Source organism: Octopus bimaculoides, chromosome 1 (genome assembly GCF_046866305.1).
Source record: "Octopus bimaculoides isolate indiv1 chromosome 1, ASM4686630v1, whole genome shotgun sequence".
In the NCBI taxonomy this organism is placed as follows: domain Eukaryota; kingdom Metazoa; phylum Mollusca; class Cephalopoda; order Octopoda; family Octopodidae; genus Octopus; species Octopus bimaculoides.
The window spans coordinates 114,673,582-114,696,693 of record NC_142928.1 but is presented as its reverse complement, the minus strand read 5'-3'; the positions used below and the strand labels follow the sequence as shown (position 1 = coordinate 114,696,693).

The 23,112-nt window shown below is 38.8% G+C and overlaps 1 protein-coding gene across 1 annotated transcript in view; it reads right to left on the bottom strand.

The window, feature by feature from the left end:
• Positions 1-23,112, bottom strand: part of LOC106876453 (dynein beta chain, ciliary) — an 855,334-nt gene that overhangs the window by 2,197 nt on the left and 830,025 nt on the right. Inside the window, exons 56-58 of the mRNA XM_089350837.1 lie at positions 3,857-4,168; positions 1,528-1,770; positions 517-705 (exon numbers count right to left, since the gene is read on the bottom strand). Of these exons, the coding sequence (XP_089206963.1) occupies positions 517-705; positions 1,528-1,770; positions 3,857-4,168 (744 nt within the window). The remainder of the gene's footprint in view (positions 1-516; positions 706-1,527; positions 1,771-3,856; positions 4,169-23,112) is intronic.

Below are 23,112 nucleotides of genomic sequence, written 5' to 3'. Positions count from 1 at the left end.
ACCACCATCTCCACTTCACTACTACCTCTACATATGATCCCACTGCCATCAGCTGCCCTTACACTACTCATCTTGTTCCCCATTTTCGGATCACTAAGGTCATTATACAGCCTGTGTCCATGAGATCTTTTAACACCTTCCCCTAACTGTAAGCAGCAACTGTACAAGCACATATCCTTGCTTGAATGGAGAATTGGTGAGGCAGTAGTCTCCTTTTAATCATTTCTCTGGCTGCAGTTGCTGCCCACTTGCACCAGTAGCAAATCAATTTGGGTTTCAGTTCCTTGCAGTCCTTCACCATGTGCAAACCCAGACATCTAAAATATGGGCCTCTCCTGGACCTATGATACATATTTTTTTAAAGTGGTAGGATACTATTTCCTATAAAGGACATGGTGCAATTGTTGAAGCAGAGTTTTAGCATATTAGCCAGAACTCTAATGCAATCTTGTTCTCTATTCTCTCAGCCTTTACTTTCCTAAGAAAAACAAAAACAAAAAAAGGAGAAAATTTTACCTTAAGACCAAGATCCAGTTCTTTGAGTGTACGTTTTATTTCTGATAGCAGCAAATTCATCCGTTCACATTCCTGGAAAGCCACAACAACATAAGGGGTTCTCTCTTCGACTGGAACCTTCCCCATTAATTCTGCCATTATAAATTCATCTGGAAGTTTCTCAGTCATCTCATCAAGGATAATTTTCACCTTAATAGATCGAAAATGTGCTAGTTTTAACAAATGGTAAATATTCTTTTATATATTTGTTTTTGCTATTTCATTATTAAAAATAAACTTACTTTGTATTTAGTTTTTTGTATAATTGAAATGTATGAGAGTTATGTACTAGAGCCATGGATAATTAAATTTATGGGTTACTGCAGAAATAGCCTATAAGTTTGCAGTTTCTATCCTGCCATGATCACTGGTTCATGTTCATAGCCAATATATCAACTTCTCTGAGGTCTAGTTCTCTGAACTATTTACATAGGGTAAACAACATTAGGTCTATAAAACAGAGGAGTCATTGGATCTTCTGCTGAGTTTGAGTTATAACTGAATCATTATCTCTGCAACCATACTTTTAATTCAATTGGTACTCAAAAATGGTTGCAAATGGTTGAAAAATGGTTGAAAAAATAATCAAGTAGGGTATAGAGGTAGTGCTACAAAGCCAAGAAAGAAATGCTAGTTCATTTTGCCATAGTTCTAAATTCATATCTTGCTTAGGTCTCTTTTACTTTTTTCTTGTTGTCATACCAATACAAGTGCTATAAACAGAATAAATTGTTTGCCAATTGATAAGCTAATGTTGACTGAATTTGAAAGAAAAAAAACAGGAGCAGTGATATTCAAGCAATGAGTAAAATGTGAACTGACCCAAACTAGGCACTGACATTAGATCAGGAGCTAACTTTCTATTCAACAATATAGAATTTCAGAGTTTTAGTTGCATACTAGAGCTATACTGATTTGCTTTGTCACCCAAATCACATGAAAATGTTTTAACATATGGATTTCTGAACATACCTTTTCTTCTTTACTAATTCCAGCACCTCCAGCAGTACCTGAATCTTGTGGTTGCATTTCAAAAACAGTTTTAAAAAGATGTTCCGATGTACTAGTGAGAAATTCAATTTCAGCATTTGGATGCAATCCATAAAGGTAAGGACTTTCTGGAGGCAGTATTTCATCTATGTATGCATGATAACCTTTATAGTCAGAATTGGGTGGTATTGGAAAACCAGGAGCCAAAAATAATTCTGAGCTCAACTAAAAACAAAAATATTGCATGTCCAGTATATCAGTTTTACTTTTTTTTTAAATGTATTCTAAATGATGAAACAAAATTAAAACAATTATATTAAGATGTTCTAAAAAATGGATTGATGCTCAGTAATAAATCTTTTAGTTTTGATGATGAAATTATGTGAAGATCTCTAGGATTTTATTCTTCTCAAAAAAATGAAAAGGGTATTCTGTATGATTTGCAGTGGGTTCTCATGACCTCAGCTATCCTTATATGAATAATGATGTAAAAACACACTTTTCATACATTGCTCATACACTATCTAAAATATTGTGAGTAAAGCAAATGAGTTGTATTTTGAATATAAATTGTGCCTTAGGGTAGTTTGACCCCTTTTATCTAGGTCATTTGGGACACCACTTAATTATAAGAGCAAGTCTTTGATGATAGGGTACCAGACAGCAAAACATAGAGTCAGCAATTACAATCATGAAGAACACCTAAAGACTAATGCCTTTTCTGATAAGTTTCACTTCACAAAGGACCCCACAACACACTCCAAATAAGTTTCACTTCCATAGGACCCCACAGCACACTCCAAATTTAGTAACATGATGCTTGATCTAGATTTTCACATGCTAAGGTTCAACTCAGCACTGTAAGCCATCAAAACATTGTTGAATGTAATGCTACCACCACTCAGTGGTGAACTATATTTGTCACAAGAAAGTAGAAAGATCAAAATTGATATAGTTACAATGCATTATATTTGAGAGAAAAACTTTGAGTTCATGTCTGGTTGTTCTGTACCTCATTAATTCATCCCTGCACGTTCTTGTAATTAGAATTCCTGGATGTTTTATGCTTCATTATCAATGTACATTTCATATCTCAAACACATCTCAGTGTGAGCAATTTAATAAAAAAAATTTGATTAGCATGTTGCAGTACTGTCATATGAGGATAGGTAAGGTAATGAGAATCTACTACAATGCATTCTTCTCAAACATCTTGCAGGTCCTTCCTTTACAGGGTTACCAGGAGTTATTTATTCATTAGATAATCATATTTTCATTATTAAACGGTTGGAGATGGGTGTACATTAAATATCCTATCCTCAATTGCTAGCATTTTTTGCACAGTATGTCTAACATGTTTAGTTAGTTAATAAGGTTGTGCAAGACAAACATTTATGATTATTATTATTATTATAATTACTAAGATTATTATTGTTTATGACAACACTTACCAGTTAGAACAGATAAACAATAAAAATGGAACTTTAAGCAACAAGGCAAAGTCAAAGTTTCTTTTGGCTTTGCCTTATTGCTAAAAGAAATTATTCCTATTGTTCAAATGATCAGTCAAACTCCAAAGAATTTCAGACTAAAGTAGGGACACATTATGAGTTTGTTACAAAAACATTGATAATGAAAAACAGCTGCAATTAAGAATCCAGGCTAAGGATTCTGCTTGGAAGGTGCTTATCTTCAGTCTATGGCATTTTCCATTTACATAAATGACTGACCTCTATTTTTTAAGCAGCATTAAAAAAAAACACACACAACGGTGAGTTAAATATAGTGAGTTGAAAACTTTCATCTACTGAGATTATCAACCAAAATATCTTCCCTGATATCTCTAAAAACATTAGGGAAGATAACTCCAATAAAATCAACTGATAAAAATTTTTCGACAGTGTACATAAGGTGTATATTGATGCAAAGTAAGATGATATAAAAACTTACATTTTGGGCTGTACTCCAGTGAATGTACTCCATTCCTTTTGGAGTATGCCATACAAAACATTAATATCTATTTTATTTAATTCATGTTAACAATAACCCTCACTAGCCTAATAATCTATTTACTATATGACAGCATTAACCTCTTTCAATAATCATTCTTACATCATTATTTCAAATATCAACACAAATTATACAACAAGAATTTGAACAAAGGGTGACTATTGCATTTTCTTTTCTCTTATCTTTAATCTTAACTTCTTAGAGAACTCAGGAAAGATAACATAAACCCTCTTATTATGTTAGTGCCAAAACAAACAAAACCATGCACCATAAAATATCAAGATCATACTATACTACATACCATATCAGGATGCATGTATACTTCCAAATATGTTCTACATAGTCTTCGGTCCCAGTCATCTGTAATGTGGCCACCATACATAATCTCTCCAAAAAGATAACGAAGATCTTCCCAGGGGACTTTATTGTTGGCCTCAAGATAGTTATAAAGCACATTGACACTGATTGTCAGGTCACCAACATTAAATGGATAAGATCTGTTCCAGCCTTGAGGTCCAAACTTCCTTCTTTCTTGAACAACAGCATGAAAATAACAGAGGACGAAGAGAATGCTTTTAAATTCAGTTTCCCGGGCACACATTTCAAGGGTCTCCTGTAGAATACACAACACATGAAACCAAATTGAATACAAACGAAATATTTCATTATTTCATGATATATTTCAAGGACCTGCTACTAGCATATGTGTGTGTGTGCATGTGTAAAAAAAACAAAATAGAAACACGATATAGTTATGAAGTACATGTACAAATATAAGGCAAATATACAATATATATTTTATCTTTTATGGGTTTCAGAGACTATGGCCACCTTGAAGGATTTTAGTTGAACTAATTAACCCCAGAACTTATTTTTTTAAACCTGGTACTGACGTCTACAGGCAGAACAACAGTGGCTACACTTCTCTCCATTGGGCTACAGGGATGGAGGAATAGAAAGATTGAATTGCAGTCTTATTAAAGAATGAAATTAGAATATATATGTGAGTGTGTGTGTGCATGTTATATATAATGTCAAGTATTGGTGGGGGACAAACACAGACACAAAGACACACACAGATATATGAATGCATGCGCATATATATATATACTAGCAGTATAGCCCGGCGCTGCCCAGGATTAAGCTAGGATTATTAAGTGATCAAGTGCTTTATTTCAAACCAAAATAAGTAACATCGACATCAGATTTGAGCGAAATCCGTTGAAATTGGTTTGGCTGAAAATGGTTTGCTGGCAATTTGATTGGGAAATCTCATAAGGAATCGGTTTATTGGGTATGTGATTTTTGAATGCATCAAAAAGTTCTCAGTGGATATACTCTCTTTTGTAGCTGTCAGTGCTGCCACTACTATGCTGAACAATCAACAAACATAGGAACTACAGCTATGTGATAAATTAAGCTTGTGGGTGCGCTCAACAGCACCACAAATCTACATGAAAGAAATGATGTGATAAGGGGGTGGACTGCAGCATTCATGGACAGGTGAATACTATGCTGCTCATCATTTTCCATTGCTCTTGCTGTACATGCAGCATTTTGTGATTGTCTAATTGAGGTCTCATGTGATGATTCATTTGCTCTCCTTTTCATTTTCTCAGCTTGGAGACATTATATCAAATATTACATAATAAACTAAGATGACAATTGTACATTAATAATGAAATGTCAATGAAATAAAGGTAAATGATATCAATACCTAAGAAAATTTTAAGAAATACGTACACTTCAGAAGTTATGCGGGTTTACACGCAGACACAATCTGAGTTTTATATATACAGTAATCCCTTGTCATATCATGGTTCACCTATTGTGGTTTATTATTTAAGCTTACGTTGATTCTTCTGTGGTGTTGTTTTGCATTTATAATAAAAAAGATATATACAAATTCTAAAAATAATTTTAAAAAATATACAGTACAGTACTGTTTCTACTTTGCAGATTTTCACCTATCATGGGGTTTTTTTGGAATGTAACACTCAAGATAGTCAAGGGATTGTTGTTCTGTACAGGGAGTTATTCAAGGTGGCCATAGTCTCTGAAACCCATAAAAGGGAGTGTGGTTGTCTCAAAAAGAAGATCGGGTTTCAGTTGCATAGGATCTCCTTGATTGTGTCAAGAATTGTCATAAGAGGTGACAAATCATGGGTCTATGACAATGACCTGGAAACCAAGGCCTGAAAGGAATCCCACTTGAACAAGATTTCAAAACATTGAAAAATTCAAGAAAATGTAATAAGGCAACTGTCTACTATCCCCAAAATGGAGCTCTGAGAAGGCTTCCATCAACAGAAATGAAGCTGGATAAAGTAGGTGGCTTCAGGAGGGGCCTACTATGAAGGAGATTAAATGCTGAATCGATTGTAGTTTTGTTTTTATAGCACCAGTACCAGTAAGTTTTGATCAGACCTCATATTGATTTCTGCCAAAGGTTGCAGTTATGCTGGAGCACAGCCTTTCAGTGTGATTGGGTTTCTTTTCTGTATTGTTTCTGGTGAAGTGATGAGTTTGATGGAACTACTCTTCTTTGTTTCCTGTCGTGATGTGGGTTTATCTGGTTTCTCAGATAAAAATTTGTCCAGACATTCTTTGAAAACTTTCACTTTTGTACCTCACAAATCTCTGAGGCTGTTTGGCAGAATATTGAATAGCTGTGAAACCCAAGCTATTACAGTATTGGGCCCTTATTATAGATGGAGAAGATGGGAGCTTTGGTATTATGCAGTGCTATCCTGTTTGGTTGCTAGTATAGTTTCAGTTTCAAATTTAGGAGCTAGACCTTCCAAAATCTTTCATATGCATATAACTAGTTTTCCAGAGATATCAAGGTCATGTAGTTTGTAATCAACATTGTCAAAGGTCTTGGCAAAGTCAAAATATATCACATCCATATTTTAGTGGTTGATATGCTGTTTCAGTACTCAGTAGTTGTGTGAGCCAGCTTCTCACTGGATGGAAGCAATGTTGTGTGTTTGTAAGCAAGTTATTTTCTTCCAGGATCATGACCAGCTTCCTTCTGACAATGCGTTCCATGACCTTGCTAACATGTGAGGTCAGAGAGATAGGCCTGTAATTTTTAGTGTCTGCTTTGCTTCCTCCTTTATGGTCAGGGCATCTTTATTCAACATTTTTGGAAGTTTATCACATGCAGAGAAACTCTGAAAAAGTATCTGTAGTGAATTTGCAAGAGTTTTCTTGCAAGTCTTTAAAAGAAGCAGAAATTGCTGCATTTGAGCTCGTCTCATCACTGGCTGATATTACAGCTTCCTCCTTTATGTTGACGTAATCGATGCTTGCCTCTTTCCCAGGTAGATCTGCAATGTTGAAGAACTCATCAAGCTTTCTTTGCATACTTTCCAGTGGAGAGGTAAAGATACTTTGAAATTGTTTATTCACTTATACTGCTGGAGTCAGCAATTAATAAGCTGTCTTCTTCAAACAATGGCCCAATCTTGGAGTGCACCAAGGCAGATTCTTTCACAAACTTTTTATATTTTCCTCAGCCATACTAAATCCTGACTCTTAAGGTTAATATCCTTCAGGACAGAGTCTAGTACAGTTCAGTAATCCTTGTACAGCTGTTTCAAGATCAGCTTGTCTATGACAAGTGCCAAGCTCTTGGTTAGCACCTTGTCCAAAATCTTTAATTCTGCATTGAGCAGAGTGATGGGCCTGAAATTCTCTATCACATCCCCCTTGTTTGGGACCTTTCTCAACAGTGCCACCACCCCTCAACAAACAAAAGCAGGGATTCTCCCATTTTGCTGCCAGTTGCAGTAGATGTCCGCCAAGAGGTCTGCAAACAAGTCTGGCATTGAAGTGTAAAGCTTGTAGGGTAGACCTTCCAAACCTGGTGATCTACCTCTTGTGCAACTTTTCATCCAGGCAGATATCGCTTTTTTGTAGCACTCCACCTTGTTCACCAAGAGTTGCGGCAGACTGTCCAGGTACACACCAAAGTCTGTACCATTGTCCGTCCCACCGCTTGTCCTGAACAGTCAAGCAAAGTGCTGCTGAAAGGCCATTCACATCCGTTTCGGTTTGAAATCTCGTGCCCGTTCAGGTCCATCAAAGACCGAATGGTCACCTTATTATCACGTTTCGCCTCTGCCACATGGGCCCATCAAACGGCCTTAGTCCCCTCCCTGCTTACCGAATGTGCCTTAGCTCTGACAATGCAGCCTTCATGTTTGGCATCGAAGTCTTGGTCAAGGGCTAACCTAGCCACCAACACGTCAGTTGCAATGTCTGTCCTAAGAGCCACATCTAGTTTTCTAATTAAATCCTGCTCTGTTTTCTTTTGTTCTACAGCTAGAGCCTTACTAAACCTAATCGATTCTGCTCTAATTGCCCTGTTGAGAGCAAATCACCAGCTGTTGTTGACGATTACCCCTGTCAATGCCTGCTTAACTAATAAACTAATCTGGTCTCTGTAAGCTTTACATGTGTTTAGCTTCCAGTAACTGGGACCCTGTCTATGGAGCCTATCTAAGTCAACCGTACAGATCATGAATTTGTGGTCTGAGTAGCCGACTATGTGGAATTGTAGACACCCTATGCTGTCCTTATCCGATGGCCTACAGAAAACTCTAAGTATGATCTAGACGACCCAATTCGATTAGTCCAAGCGCACATTGGCACATTCAGGTTGTCTAGTCAATAGCTGTCAGACAGCTTAAAGTGTCTGAGCAGGTTGGTGAGGCTTTTGCACCCCTCTCTCCTATCAGATGCTCCCACACCCACCTGATCGAAACATTTGTCTAAGACAGCATTCCATTTCCCAACTAGCACTAAAGTGAGATACATGCCCAGGAAAACCTCCAAACGCTTGAAATAATACAACTGCCCTGCCCCTGTCGGAGCGTAGGCAGCCACCAGTCTGAAGGCACCACCGTCACTACTGTTCACATCCAGGACTGCCAACTTACCCTCTGGACCCAGGAAGACTGCCTTTATTTTCAAATCCTTTCCGAAATAGCACCACAGAACCACCACTGCCCGCTCCCAGAGAACCTGGTTTTGCTAATGGTTGCTACATCCACACTGTAAGACCTCAGGTCATTTAAGAGGTGACCTTGTTTCCAAGGTAACCCGAGGCCTGTCACATTTATGTTACCGATTCTGAGCACAACCATGTTTCAAAAAGATTTATGCAGGAGAAAAAAGCTCTACTTACTGTCAGTGTCTGGTGGGGTGGCTCCATTATGCTTTTGTGTGGGTATTTCCACCAGATTTTTGTAAAGTTTTTTTTGAGAAACTTTTCCCGAGCGACTTATTTGTTTTTTATTTCATAGTTTTCATTAGATATTTTGAAACTGAGTATGTGTGCTGGTGGTGTGTTGTGTGTGGGTATGACAAAATCTGCCATTGTAGTGTCTGAGTTTTCTTTCAAGTATGTGACAAGGTGTTTATTGCTGTGATGTTTGTATTGGTGGTGGTGGTGTCTGTGTGTGTTGTAATTTGTGTTGGTGTTTGCAGTGGTAGTGCTGGAGAAAGTGTTGTTGAATGTTGTGAGTGCATGCTGTTGCTATTGTTGTTGGGAAGCTCTACTTTCTTGCGCCTCCCCAGTTTGTCAGTTGTTTCTTTACACTTCTTCTTTCTTTTCTTTTTCGGTGGCACTGTGTGCCACTCCCCTTTCTTACTATCAGTGCTTGCACTGTCCGAGTTGATTTGGTCGGGAAAGGATGTCTTTGGGGTCCATTTCAGTATTTTGTAATGCAGTTTTATGTTGATGTTGTTGTTGGTATTATTTCTGTTGAAAGTGGTGTTGATAGTATATTTATACTGTCCAGTGTCATCTTTGTTGGTGTTGGTCTGGTGATGGTTGGAGGTGGTGTCGCTTTTAGTGGTGGTGTGGTAGCTTTTGGTTTCTGCTTCTGCTGCATCTCCTGTTGTTGCTGCTGCTGCTGCTGCTGCACTGGAGATGTCTCTGGAGACTTCTTTCTTCTGTCCACCTCCATTCTTTCCTTATAAATGGGGCAATCTACTTTTAAATGCTTTTCACTGCTGCAGAGGTAGCACTTTGGTCTTTGTCCCTCTACAGCAACATGCAGCCTTGTGCCATATGGCAAATTTATAGAGTCAGGTATGGCATTTATGCTTTCTTGTTCAATTTGAACCAGAAGCTGCATACCCATACCTGACCAGCTTTGGCTGTGCAATTTGTGTACTTCCAAAATAGTGGCAGTGTCTTCTATGTTGAAGAGGATAGCTGCCACTAGCAACACATATTTAGTTTGGGCGGCACTTGTTCAATTTTTATCTTGGTTACGTGCTGACCAAGGTATGTTGGCATGAGCAGCAAATCCTCAGCTTTCAGGGGTGTTGTAGAATGCTGTTTTGCATCCTCTTCAATTGGGAAGCGAACTTCTACAGTTCCAAAATGCCTCCCCTTGGTTACAAAAGATTTTTTTTACCTCATATGGGCTTGAGTGCTATCTCCAACTGCTGTGGAGTTGCCCCTTCTATTTTTTTATGTTTGACATTAAAGATTTTATAAATTATCATCCTTCTGTTGGTTTCCTGTATTAGTTGTTGTGGAGTGTTAAGGAAGACATTGTTTCCATCCTTCTTTAACTACTTTGCGTTTTTTATTTCGTCCATTGTAACATTGATTTCTTCTGAACTTTGCTTTGCTGCAGATGTGAAACCATTACATTGGTTTTTGTTGTTGGTCCTGGTGGTGTTGCTTGTGTTAGTTTCTTTGGTGGTCATGTTGTTATTCTTCTCTTCCTCCTTCTCCGGTGGTGAGAAGTGGTGGTTAGAGCAGGGAAATGCACATTTGAAAGGAGGTCCAAAGAACAGCTTTCATTGTCTTCAGTAGCGCTGCATGAGGTGGAACGCTGTTTTACTTTATCTTCTTTGCATTTACGACGCGAATTGGGTGGAGCATATTCATATTTGATGTACGACTTGTCTTGTCGTCTGTTAACAGAGGGTGTGGTGGACAAAGAAGAGAACAGTTTACTGTTCTCTTCATTTTGGCAAAATTTAACAGGTTTCAAAACAAAATTTGAAATTTTAAAATGAAAGATTTCCTTTTGTACCCCCCAAAAAACACCCCTTTTTTAAATTTAATTTTTTTTCTATGTACCCCCCGTTTTTGGCTACAGAGAATATGAATCTGCAAAAAAAAACTGGCAAAAATTGGCTTCATGAAATTACCCCCCCACTCTCCCCAAATTCTTCATTTTTAACTTTTTTCAGCATTTTTTTTTCAAAATATGTGGAAAAATATGAAGATTATGGTTCTGAAAAAAAATTTCCAAAAATTTTTCTACTTAGGGTTAGAGTTAGGGTTGGGGTTTTAGTGTTAGGTTTACAGAAAAAGTGAAAAAATGAAGAAATTGGTGGGGAGTAAGAGAGGGTAAAAAAATTTTTAAATTCCAATTTTTGGCATTTTCCCAGAATCTCCGTATCTGAAAACGTGGGTTTTTAGCAAAAAAAGTCTTTCCAAATTCACCCCTAAAAGGGGAAAATTCTGCATAACCGATTAGCTCAGCAAGAGTCCAGTTGGCTTGGCTGCACAAATATTCATAAGATTAAGTTGTTTAAACAATATTTCCAATAAAAATTGGCCAAAAACTTCTGGAGCTCCTGGAGACACGTCCGTCCACTAATAATAATAATAATAAAAATAATAATAATAATAATAGTAACATTGAAAAATACCTTAGGAATGAGAACCCAGGTTCGAAATTTCCCCAAGACCCCTGATGAAGACTGGAGGGTATATCAACTGAAACGTTATTATATATATATATATGTGGCTATGTGGTAAGAAGCTTGCTTCTCAACCACATGGTTTCGGGTTCAGTCCCACTGCGTGGTACTTTGGGCAAGTGTTTTCTGCTATAGCCTTGGGCTGACCAAAGCCTTGTGAGTGGATTTGGCAGACGGAAACTGAAAGAAGCCTGTCGTATATATATATATATATATATATATGTATATGTATATGTTTGTGTGTCTGTGTTTGTCCCCCCACCATCGCTTGACAACTGATGTTGGTGTGCTTATGTCCCTGTAACTTAGCGCTTCAGCAAAAGAGATATATACACAGACAAGGAAATAATTTTATTCTCAAACGCAGGGTGATGCTAAATATATATATATATATATATATATATATATATAATATTAGGGACAAAATCCAAAATTACAGGTAAAAACTCAATTAAAATCAATTTATAAAAAATTAAAATTAAATTGAGCTTTACAGAGTAAAACTATATATTTATATTTCGTTTTTGGATTTGGTTTGCAAGATTTTTTATGTGATCTCGTGTGTTGAAGAATATTCAGTTGTGTCTGGGGAGAGTCATTTTCTTATCATGCCTCAAAATTTAACACACTCACCGTTAAAATTTCCACTTATTATTTTTATTTTCCTAAAATTTCCGTTGCGTCTTGCAACCTTTTCAATAGTCTTGACTCTGTCCGTTATTCACTTTGCGTTCTGTTTTTGCCTTTTTTTTGTTTTTGCGCATGCGTGTGTCTCAGTGTGTGTGTATATATGCATGTATGTGTGCATGTGTGTGTATGTATGTCTGTGTGTGTGTGCATATGTATATATGTATGTATGTGTGTGTATGTACATATGTATGTATGTGTGTATATGTATGTATGTACCTCTGTCTCTTCGTGTGTGCGTGTGTGTGTGCTTTGCTGCTATATATATATATTTATATATATATATATATATATATATATATATATATATATATAAAATACACTTTATTGAAATACAAAAGTTTCCCTAAAGTTAAACACAGGTGCAGGAGTGACTGTGTGGTAAGTAGCTTCCTTACCAACCACATGGTTCTGGGTTCAGTCCCACTGCATGGAACCAAAGCCTTGTGAGTGGATTTGGTAGATGGAAACTGAAAGAAGCCTGTCGTATATGTGTGTGTGTGTGTGTGTTTGTGTGTCTGTACTTATCCCCTTAACATTGCTTGACAACCGATGCTGGTGTGCTTATGTCCCCATAACCTAGTGGTTCGGCAAAAGAGACTGACAGAATAAGTACTAGGCTTACAAAGAATAAGTCCTGGGGTTGATTTGTTCAACTAAAGGTGGTTCTCCAGCATGGCCACGATCAAATGACTGAAACAAGTAAAAGAATATACACACATGCACATACATACACACATATACATCATATACACAAACATATATATATATATATATATATATATATATATATGCATACATACACACATGCACACATACATAAATATACACATATATACACAGCTTGGTGCAAGTTGATTGGGAACCTGGGGCTCACCAAAATTGTTCCCGATTGGGCCCTGCACCTCCTAAGGCCAGCCTTGATCATCAAGGCAAGAATTAGTAATCACTACCCTAGCTTTAAATCTCAAGTGAAAACTAACAGTACTTCCTATTCTAGACTCATTCATAACCTCAAACATAACTTAGTTGTATACAGTATAAAATGGTCCATAGTTACCCATTGCCAAACTGCATAGTGGTTATAACAACAAATGCAACTTCTACATTGCAGAAATCATATCTATTATACAATGCAGTGGATGCATTAATGAACAAAGTGACTTTATTCTAAATTGGAAACACAAATTATGCAACATATTCTTATGGTACAAATGAGTGTCTCACCCCAATAATTCCCCAGCTAATCCTCTTATATCCCTTCTACTTTAAATTCTTCTATATATCTATAACTGTTACCTTTCAGTGCTTTTTTTAAAAATATATTTCCTTTATTTTGTGGTCTCTTTATGTTCTCCACTTTGCATGTGAGAGTGTGCAGGTGTGTGCATTTGATTGTTTTGCTTCTTAAAACCTTTGTTTTTTATTTTGTTCTTTCAGCTTCACCACTCATTTTAACTCAGAACTGTAGTGAGTTAACTTGGGATTCCCAAGTAATTAAAATATTCTTCGCCTGATGAATAGCTTAGCTGAATATGCCTCGTTGAATAATTATTACATCAGAAGATTAGCTAGCTAAGAAACATATGTAGCATGGATTTTACCAGTTTCACTCCCACACTTCATTTTTTTATTTGCATTCATAGCAACTCTAGTTGTGAGCAGAAATTTTTGGTTTATCAAGTTTCCTAAATAAGGAAATTTGATAGGGGAAAAAGTGTGTAACCTTCAACACCAATAAATTGTTATGTACCTGACCATACACTATAAACTTTTTGTTTTCTCTCCCTGCCACAAACTGCTTGAAGCTTACTAACTTCTTACACTTGGATCCCTGGATCTTACTCTTATGTATCGACAAACGTACACACATATATATATAGTTGTGTGTGTGTGTATATCATCATCATCATCAACATTGTTTAACGTCCATTTTCCATGCTGGCATGGGTTGGACGGTTTGACTGGGGACTGGCAAGCCAGGAGGCCGCACCAGGCTCTAATGCTGCTACAGCTAGATGCCCTTCCTAAGGCCAACCACTCCCAGAGTGTAGTGGGTGCTTTTTACATGCCACCAGCTCAGGAGCTAGTTATGTGGCACTGGCATCAGTCATGTTTGGATGGTGCTTTTTACGTGCTACCAGCACAAGAGCCAGTGGGATGGGGGGGGGGCTGGCATCGACCACGTTTGGATGATGCTTCTTACATGCCACTTGCAATGACCCACGCATGAATGGTGCTTATTGTGTGCCACCAGCAGGAGAGCCAGTCAGGCAACACTGGCATCAGCCACAACTACAATTTCCATTTTTGATTTTGATTTCATTGAGATTCTGATATATATATAATATATATATATATATATATATATATATATATATATATATATATATATATATATATATATATATATATATAGTAGCATACCTGTGTTGTCAAAAATGTCGACAGTTTTACTGATGATAAAAAAGCACATCAACATAATGAGAAAAACCATTGATAAATATCATCAATTAGTAAATATATGCACATACACAGAATTGAAGCACTTGAAGAATCAGAGACAGTTATAATGTCTCAGTTGAGAATATCGCCCACATAATGCATATGTATATATATGCGTATGTATATATGTAGATATACATATATCAATGCTCGTGCTGCCTGACTGGCGGCACCCATACTGGTGGCATGTAAAAAGCACCATTCAAGCATGGCCGATGCCGGTACTGCCAGACTGGCTCCTATGCTAGTGGGATGTAAAAGCACCCACAATACTCTCAGAGTAGTTGGCATTAGGAAGGGCATCCATCTGTAGAAACTTTGTCAAATCAGAATGGAGCCTGGTGCAGCCTCCTGGCTTGCCAGTTCTTAGTCAAACCGTCCAGCCCAAGCTAGCATGGAAAGTGGACATCACAATCATCAGCATATAAGAGTTCTCTAATGACTGAAGTAAAAAGTGTCATTTTGAATTTCAGTCTGGTCAGATTAAAAACATTCCCTGTTGTTTGATATTTTATGTAAATACCCTCCTCAGAGTTTTCAAAAGCATGTGACAACACAACAGCAAAATATATTGCAGAGGGTGGGTGCATCAAGGTCTCCTTGCTTTACTCCATTTTCCATGGCAAAAGATTCAGAGAGCCTACCACCAAAACTAACTCGAGCTTTCATATTTTGATGCAAAGCCCTGATCATGTTTACAAATTTTTCTGGGCAACCTATTTTTGCTAGAATTAGCCACAGAGCATTTCAATTAACAGTATCAAATGTTTTGCTCAAATCAACAAAGCAATGGTAAAGGGCTAGATTCTGTTCAATGCACTTTTCTTTTAATTGTTTGATAGTAAGACACAATCAGCTGTGCCTCTGAAGGAGTGAAAACCACACTGAGACTCAGACACCATATTTGAAACTATGAAGGTATTTAAACGTTCTAACAGAGGCAAAAGTGAAATCCCACGAAAATTACCACACAGATCCTTTGGCCCTGCTTTATACAAGGAGACTAAAATGGCATCAATCCAGTCTTGAGGCACTTTCTCAGTTCTCCAACAGTGACAAATTAATATATTTAAGAGTTCAAGCATTTTGTCACCCCCATATTTCAAGACTTCTGCACAGATTCCATCAGACCCTGGAGACTTATTGTTATTCAGCTTATTCACAGCTAAATAAATGCTATTTAGAGTTGGTTTAAATGCCATCTCTTCTATAACTGGAAGGTGTTCGATTTTTTCTATCATCCTCCTGTCAGCAGATGATGATCTATTCAAAAGTCCCAGAAAAATGTTCTACCCAGTGCTTATGAATAAAAGCAGTGTCAGTCAGAAGCAAACGTCCATTTGCTGTTCTCACTGGAACTATTGAAGAAGATTTTGAGCCATACAAACCCTTGCTATCATTTCAATCAACTACTTCTTGTGCCCCTTTTGCTCTATCATTCCACCATTCCTGTTTAATTTTTCTTAGAGCAGTCAGCACTTTCCCTTTCAGTTTTCTGAGTTGGAGTTCAAGGACTGAGAAAGAAGTATATTGCCTAAGTTTTGTTGTAGATCATGAATTTCTGCTGATTTATCTGAGAACCAGTCACTGAACTCACATGATTTAAATCCCATTGATGAACTTACAGCCTGAAATACTTTTGTTTTGAAATCTTCCCATAGACTGTTTGGGTAAAGGTTGATACATTCTATATCATCATGGAATCTTTGCAAGTTGCTTGGTAATTTGAAGTTTGCAACATGATGCTATATTACTGGTAAGGCAACTTCAGGAGATAAACCTCTGTACTTGGTTTTTGTTGACTTGGAGAAAGCCTTTGACAAGGTCCCTTAATCCCTTATCTGGTGGTCAATGTGGAAACTGGGGATAGACGAGTGGTTGGCAAGAGCTGTACAAGCCCTGCACAGGGATGCTGTCAGTAAGGCGAGGGTTGGCAATGAGTATAGGGAAGAATTATGGGTTAAAGTAAGGGTTCATCAAGGATCAGTCCTTAGCTCCCTCTTATTCATCATAGTCCTCCATGCAATAGCAGAGGAATTCAAGACAGGCTACCCTATGCTGATGACCTTGCTCTAGTAGCCGAGTCACTGCCAGAACTAACGACGAAGTTTAGGGTGTGGAAGCAAGGTCTAGAATCGAAGAGCTTTAGGGTTAACCTAGCTAAAACCAAAGTCTTAGTAAGTAGGAAGCCAGACAAATCACAAACCCCTTCAGGTAGATGGCCCTGCTTGATCTGTAGAAAAGGCATAGATAGAAACTCCATACGATGTACCTGGTGCATATCAAAGGAAGGTTAACCAGGAAGATAGTTTTTGTGTGTGGCAGATGCACAAGGGCAATAAACACTGAAGATGTACAGAAAACAGATTCCATTACATGCCAGGGGGAAAAACTAGAAGTAGTTGATAGCTTCTGTTACCTAGGCGACCAAGTCTGTAGTGGCGGTGGTTGCTCTGAAAGTGTAGCGGCTAGAATAAGAATAGCCTGGGCAAGTTCAGGGAGCTCCTACCTCTGCTGGCAACTGAGGGCCTCTTGCTCAGGATGAAAGGTAGACTGTATGATGCATACGTGTGAACTGCCATGTTACACAGCAGTGAAACATGGGCCATGACTGCTGAGGACAAACATAGGCTTGAAAGAATGAGAGAAAAGTTGGACATAAGAAGTATCAAATGTGGTGTGCAAGTGAGATGATTGTGCTGGTGTGGTTACGTGTTATGTATGGATGAGGACAGCTGTGTGATGAAGTGTCACACCCTAACTGTGGAAGTGGTAGACTCAGGAAGACATGGGATGAGGTGATGAAGCATGACTTTTGAATCTTGGGCCTCACAGAGGTAATGACAGGCAAGACCTTTGAAGATATTCTGTGATTGAGAAGACCTGGCAACTAAAGTGAGATCACAGTCATGGCCGATGCCAGTGTTGCATGTCCAGCCCATTTAAGAGTACCCTTGATGCTTTGGACAATATGATATGCTTGAGAAGACCAAAATCGTAGCTGTGGCCATGGGATGAGGTGATGAAGCATGACTTTTGAATCTTGGGCCTCACAGAGGCAATGACAGGCAAATCCCACCTAACATCCACAGAAGGAAGAGCTGCCAAAATATAATTTGGTTTGCTTCTGCCCCTCTTCCTCCTCAAGGAAAAAATGGGTGTAGGTTTCTTAGGCTAGTAGATAAGCACTTTACATAGTCAGTTAGGTATGGATGAATATTCAACAGACACAATGACAGTAGCCATCACCAATAGAATGCTGATAACAGCTCCAACAGCAACAACGATGGCTATAGCAGTACCAACATTGCTACCGATGATGTCCTCTCTACCAACAATGCCAACACCAATAACAATAGCAACAGCAGAAGGACATGATAAGTTGGAGAAAAGTTGGTGGGCATCTTGCAAAGAACCATGTACAATCCTGATCTACCGATTGTATGAAACATCATAGTTAGGTCTACAAATGTCACATATAGGGGTTGACTTTGTTCGAGACACTGTTAAAGAGAAAATAACATGTTCATTGCTGAGTGTCTTGGTCTGAAGTAGCACTTACTTTCTGAATGGTGCATATTGCGTGCCACCAGCACAGGAGCCAGTCAGGCAGCACTGGCATCAACCACAACTACAATTTCCATTTGATTGTGATTTGATTTGATTTTGATTTTGATTTACTTGACTCAACAGGTCTCCTGAAGCATGGCATGTTGCCCAACGATCCAAACGTACATTTTAAGTGGGTTGGTGATGCAACACTGGTGTAGGCTATGGCTGTGATCTCACCTTACTTGCTGGGTTTTCTCAATCACAGCATATCTCCAGAGGTCTCGGTCTTTTGTCATTGCCTCTGTGAGGCCTAACGTTTGAAAGTCATACTTCACCACCTTATCCCATGTCTTCCTGGGTATCCCTCTTCCACAGGTTCCTGTCACTGTTAGGGTGTGACACTTCTTGACATAGCTCTCCTCACCCATACACAGCACATGACCAAGAGAGCAGAGTCGTCTCTCTTGCACACCACACCTGTTGTCAGACATAGGGTCTTCCAGCAGCCACCCTCTTAACCCAGGGCAGCACTACCTCCTCCAGGCACTTGATGTAAGCCTCCGTGTTGAGTCCAAGGCCATGTGGAAAGATGAATGGAGGCATAATGTCAACATTAGTGATCACTCCAAACACCATGATGTTGATTGGATTTTTGATTTGTATCACTCTCGGTACAAGTTTGTAATGGTACATGTTTGTATTGGAGCTTCCTACATGAATGCCAAGCAGTACAGCATGTTGTTTCCAAATTTCTGGCAGAGTGAATGTCAGATTTGTCAGTCAACAGTGTCTTTCTGTTTGAAGAAAATAGGAATAACACCATGCTATTGAGGACCATACACTTTCTTGAGGCCGTCATAAAAGGTTTTAGAATCCTTTCTGTTTGCAGCTTTTAGGAGTTCAGTAGCCTTGAAAGATCACCAAGCCTCTTTCATCTGTCTCAAAGCACTTTGGACCTGGCCTGTGCATTTCTTGTAGGTATTCTCTTTTCTTATCATTTATCCATGTTTTGTGAGAGCTGTGCATTTTATCTATAAATTGTTGGACATCTGTGAACCAATCTTGATGTGTATGAATAGGAAGTCCAAGAACCTCTACAGATGTAGAGTGTGTTGTATCAAACAGAGCCTTCCAAGATGATTCTATGTCATCATTGATATCAACAGTGTTGAGTGCAGTGGCCAACTTGATAGAGAGCTCAGCCTAGTTTTCAGCAGTTTTCAAAGGCAGAACATTAATGTGCTTAGGCACTGATGACTTTTGTAGTCTTGTGTGTTTCAGATGGAGTGTAGCCTTACTACAGAGAAGAGAATAGTCAGAGAGGTAGCAGGTGCTATGAAAGGAATGTGTAATGTACCTCGTTTCTTAGTGATATCATAGTCTATGAGATGTCAATCCTTAGATCTAGGATGCATCCAGGTTATATTAAGTTTATCCCTATGGTGACAATTGGAGATGACATCACGGAGTTGGTTGTAAAATTCATCCTTTTCCTGATCAGTGCTGGCCATGGTTGGGGCATAGCAACTGACAAGCATAGCTCAAATGTTATGATCGAGTTTCAATGTTAGTGTCATAATGCGATCAGAAATATCTTTGGGTAGAGAAAGAAGGGATCTAGCTATTTCTGTTTTGATGGTAAAACCATCACTAGAGTGGCGTGGCTTGTCTTCATTTCTTCCACACCAGAAAAATATGTATCCACCTTTACTTTCTTCAAACTGTGATGATCCTGCAAGACAAGTTTCACTGAGTGCAGCGATGTCAATGTTGCATTTCTTTAGTTCAAGGACAACCAGTGCTATTTTTTTGTTTTGGTGTCAAGTGACTATTTTGGAGAGTATGCACATTCCAAGAACCAAGGTTAATATTCTTAGATTTTTTTCATGTTTTGGCTGCATTACTGAATAACCAGACAGCTGCAGTGGGCTGCCAAGATTAAGGTGAGTAAGCAATGTTTGGGGTTTGTTTCCTTACCCCTCCCCCTGTTGGGGAAAGCAGTGCTGTGTCTAAATAGACCTGCCTTGTCACCACTGGAGGACATGGGCAGTGCAATTACTCACAAGTTCGGTGCTGGAATGGCCATCACCCAATGGTTGCCGACTGTGTAGAGATCCAGCAAGAGACTTCCAGTGATGTCCTTTACCTGTCCCTGCCACTTTCACTCTCTTGTCAGAGGACTTTTTGAATTTTGCAAGTTGAAGCTGTCATATTGAATGAATAAATGTAATTTGTCAGAAAACCCACATATATGATTTGATGTGAGTGTTGAAGACTTGTGTAGAACCAGCCACACTTTTTGGAAGTAATGATAGCAAGAATATGGTGTGCATACTTGCCACAATACCAAGAACAACATACCTCAGGCTTTTTCCTCAGAGGTTTCCATTTCCTAGATGAGCTGCTATAAACAAGTTGGAGAACCTAGTCTACCCTAGTCAGAGTTTGCTGATGGTACAGCCCTGTTAAGGAGACCCTCAGCAACCAAAGACCTGGTTTTATATCAGAGTTTCCCTCTCCTAGATGGAATGCCTTCACCATCTGCCCAGGGACCAGCAATCCAAGTGGATAGTAGCATTCTAGACAAAGCCATGAAGTATATGAAGACATAGAAAGCCTGTGGCCCGCTAGGAATGGCTGCTGAGATGCTTAAAATATTTGGTGGTCTAGTCACCCATATAATTAATCAGATGGTACTTGAAGGAATCAAGTGATGAAAGTCATGGAGAAGGTCATAACCCAACTAATTAGAAAGAGAGTTAGTATAGATGAGATGCAGTTTGGTTTTGTGCCATGGAGAAGCAGCACCACTGATGCTATATTTCTGGTAAGACATGGAGAAAGCCTTTTACAGGGTTCCCCGATCCCTTATCTGGTGGTCAATGCGGAAACTAGGGATAGATGAGTGGTTAGTGGGAGCTGGACAAGCCATGTACAGGGATGCTGTCAGTAAGGTCAGGGTTGGAAACAAGTACAGTGAAGAATTCTGGGTAGGAGTCCACCAAGGATCAGTCCTCACTCCCCTCTTATTCATCAAAGCCCTCCAGGCAATAACAGAGGAATTCAAGACAGGATGCCCCTGGGAGCTTCTCAATGATGATGACCTATCAGAACTAGAGGAGTTTCAGATATGGAAGCAAGGTCTAGAATCGAAGGGCCTTAGACTCAATCCAGCAAAAACCAAAGTCTTAACAAGTAGGAAGGCAGACAAATCCCAAATCCCTTCAGGTAGATAGCTCTGTTCGAACTGTTGAAAAGGTGTAGGTAGAAACTCCATAAGATGTACCTGGTGTAAGTTATGGGCACTTAAGAGGTGCAGCAGTATCAAAGGGAGGCTAACTGGGAAGGTAGCAGAAAACAGCTTCCGTCACATTCCAGGGGGGAATATTACATGTAGTCGATAGCTTCCGTTACCTAGGTGACCATGTCAGTAGCGGGGGTGGATGCTCTTAGAGAGTAGCAGCTAGAATAAGAATAGCCAGGGCAAAATTCAGAGAGCTCGTGCCTCTGCTGGTGACAAAGAGCCTCTTGCTTAGAGTAAAACGTAGACTTTATGATGCATGTGTGTGGACAGTCATGCTACGTGGCAGTGAAACATGAGCTGTGCTTGATGAGGACAGCTTGCAAGAAATGAATTTAGTATGCTCTGCTAGATGTGTAATGTCAGTGTGCATACACAACAGAGTGTAAGTGCTCTGAGAGAAAAGTTGGACATAAGCATCAGATGTGGTATGCAAGAGACGACTGTGCTTGTATGGTCATGTGTTGCATATGGATGAGGGCAGCTGTGTGAAAAAGTGTCACTCCCTAGCAGAAGAGGAAACCTGTGGAAGAGGTAGATGCAGGAAGACCTGGGATGATGTGCTGAAGTATGACCTTCGAACATTGGGCCACATGGAGGCAATGATGAGTGACCAAGACCTTTGGAGATATGCTGTGCTTGAGAAGACCTGGCAAGCAAAGTGAGAATGTAACCGTGACCTAAGCTTGTGCAGCATAACAGGCCCATTTAAGAGTACCCTTCAACCATTGGGCAATAAACTGCACTTGTGAAGACCTGTTGAGTCAAGTGAAGTCATTGTTATGGGTGATGACATTACCACCTGATAGGCACTTGTGCCAGTGGCACGTAAAAGGCACCATTCGAGCGTGATTGTTGCCAGCACCATTCAAGCGTGGTTGATGCCAGTACCGCCTGACTGGAAGTTATGCCGGTAGTGCATAAAAAGCACCCACTACACTCTCGGAGTGGTTGGCATTAGGAAGGGCATCCTGCTGTAGAAACTGCCAGATCAGATTGGAGCCTGGTACAGCCGTCTGGCTTGCCAGCTCTCATTCAAACCATTCAACTCAGGCCAGCATGGAAAGTGAATGTTAAACGACGACGACGACGATGAGGAATATGGTATTTATTTTTTAAATATATATATATATATATATATGTATGTGATATTTTTATGTATATATGTGTGGTATTTTTATACTTTCTTATATATATGCTTTAAGATTTTTTTCATAATAGTGGAAATTTTTATATAATTATATTTTTCCAAGGTTCCTTTAAATAAGTTTATCGCTTATAGAATTGCTTACCTTTTTTAGAACTTAATCTTTGGTTTTCAGTCAATAGAAAATGTGTACCCCTTCTCAGATGAAATCTGAATTTAATTATGGATTCAATGTTGAATAGTTTTATCAAGATCACATTAATGGTATGCTAGGATGAAGCATTATAAGATTTCTATTTTATATAAAAGTACCCCCCTTTTTTAGGGCTCAAACTGTTTTATCTATCCTTCTTTTCTTGCTTGGTCCTTAAATCCCTTTCTAAATTTTATGATTTAATATACAAAATGTGATAATAAATTAATAATAATATATAAATTTTGCAGAATTTGGATATACATTTCCCCACTGTACCCTAAATACCCACTTAGATCTCATTATGATATCCTTTGTTTTCTATTTTTGGCCCCTTTTAATTGATAATCATAATATACTTTAAATCACCCCTGCACTTCCTCTTTCTGGTTATCACCTAAATACCATTATCTTGCTAGCATCTTCTGAGGT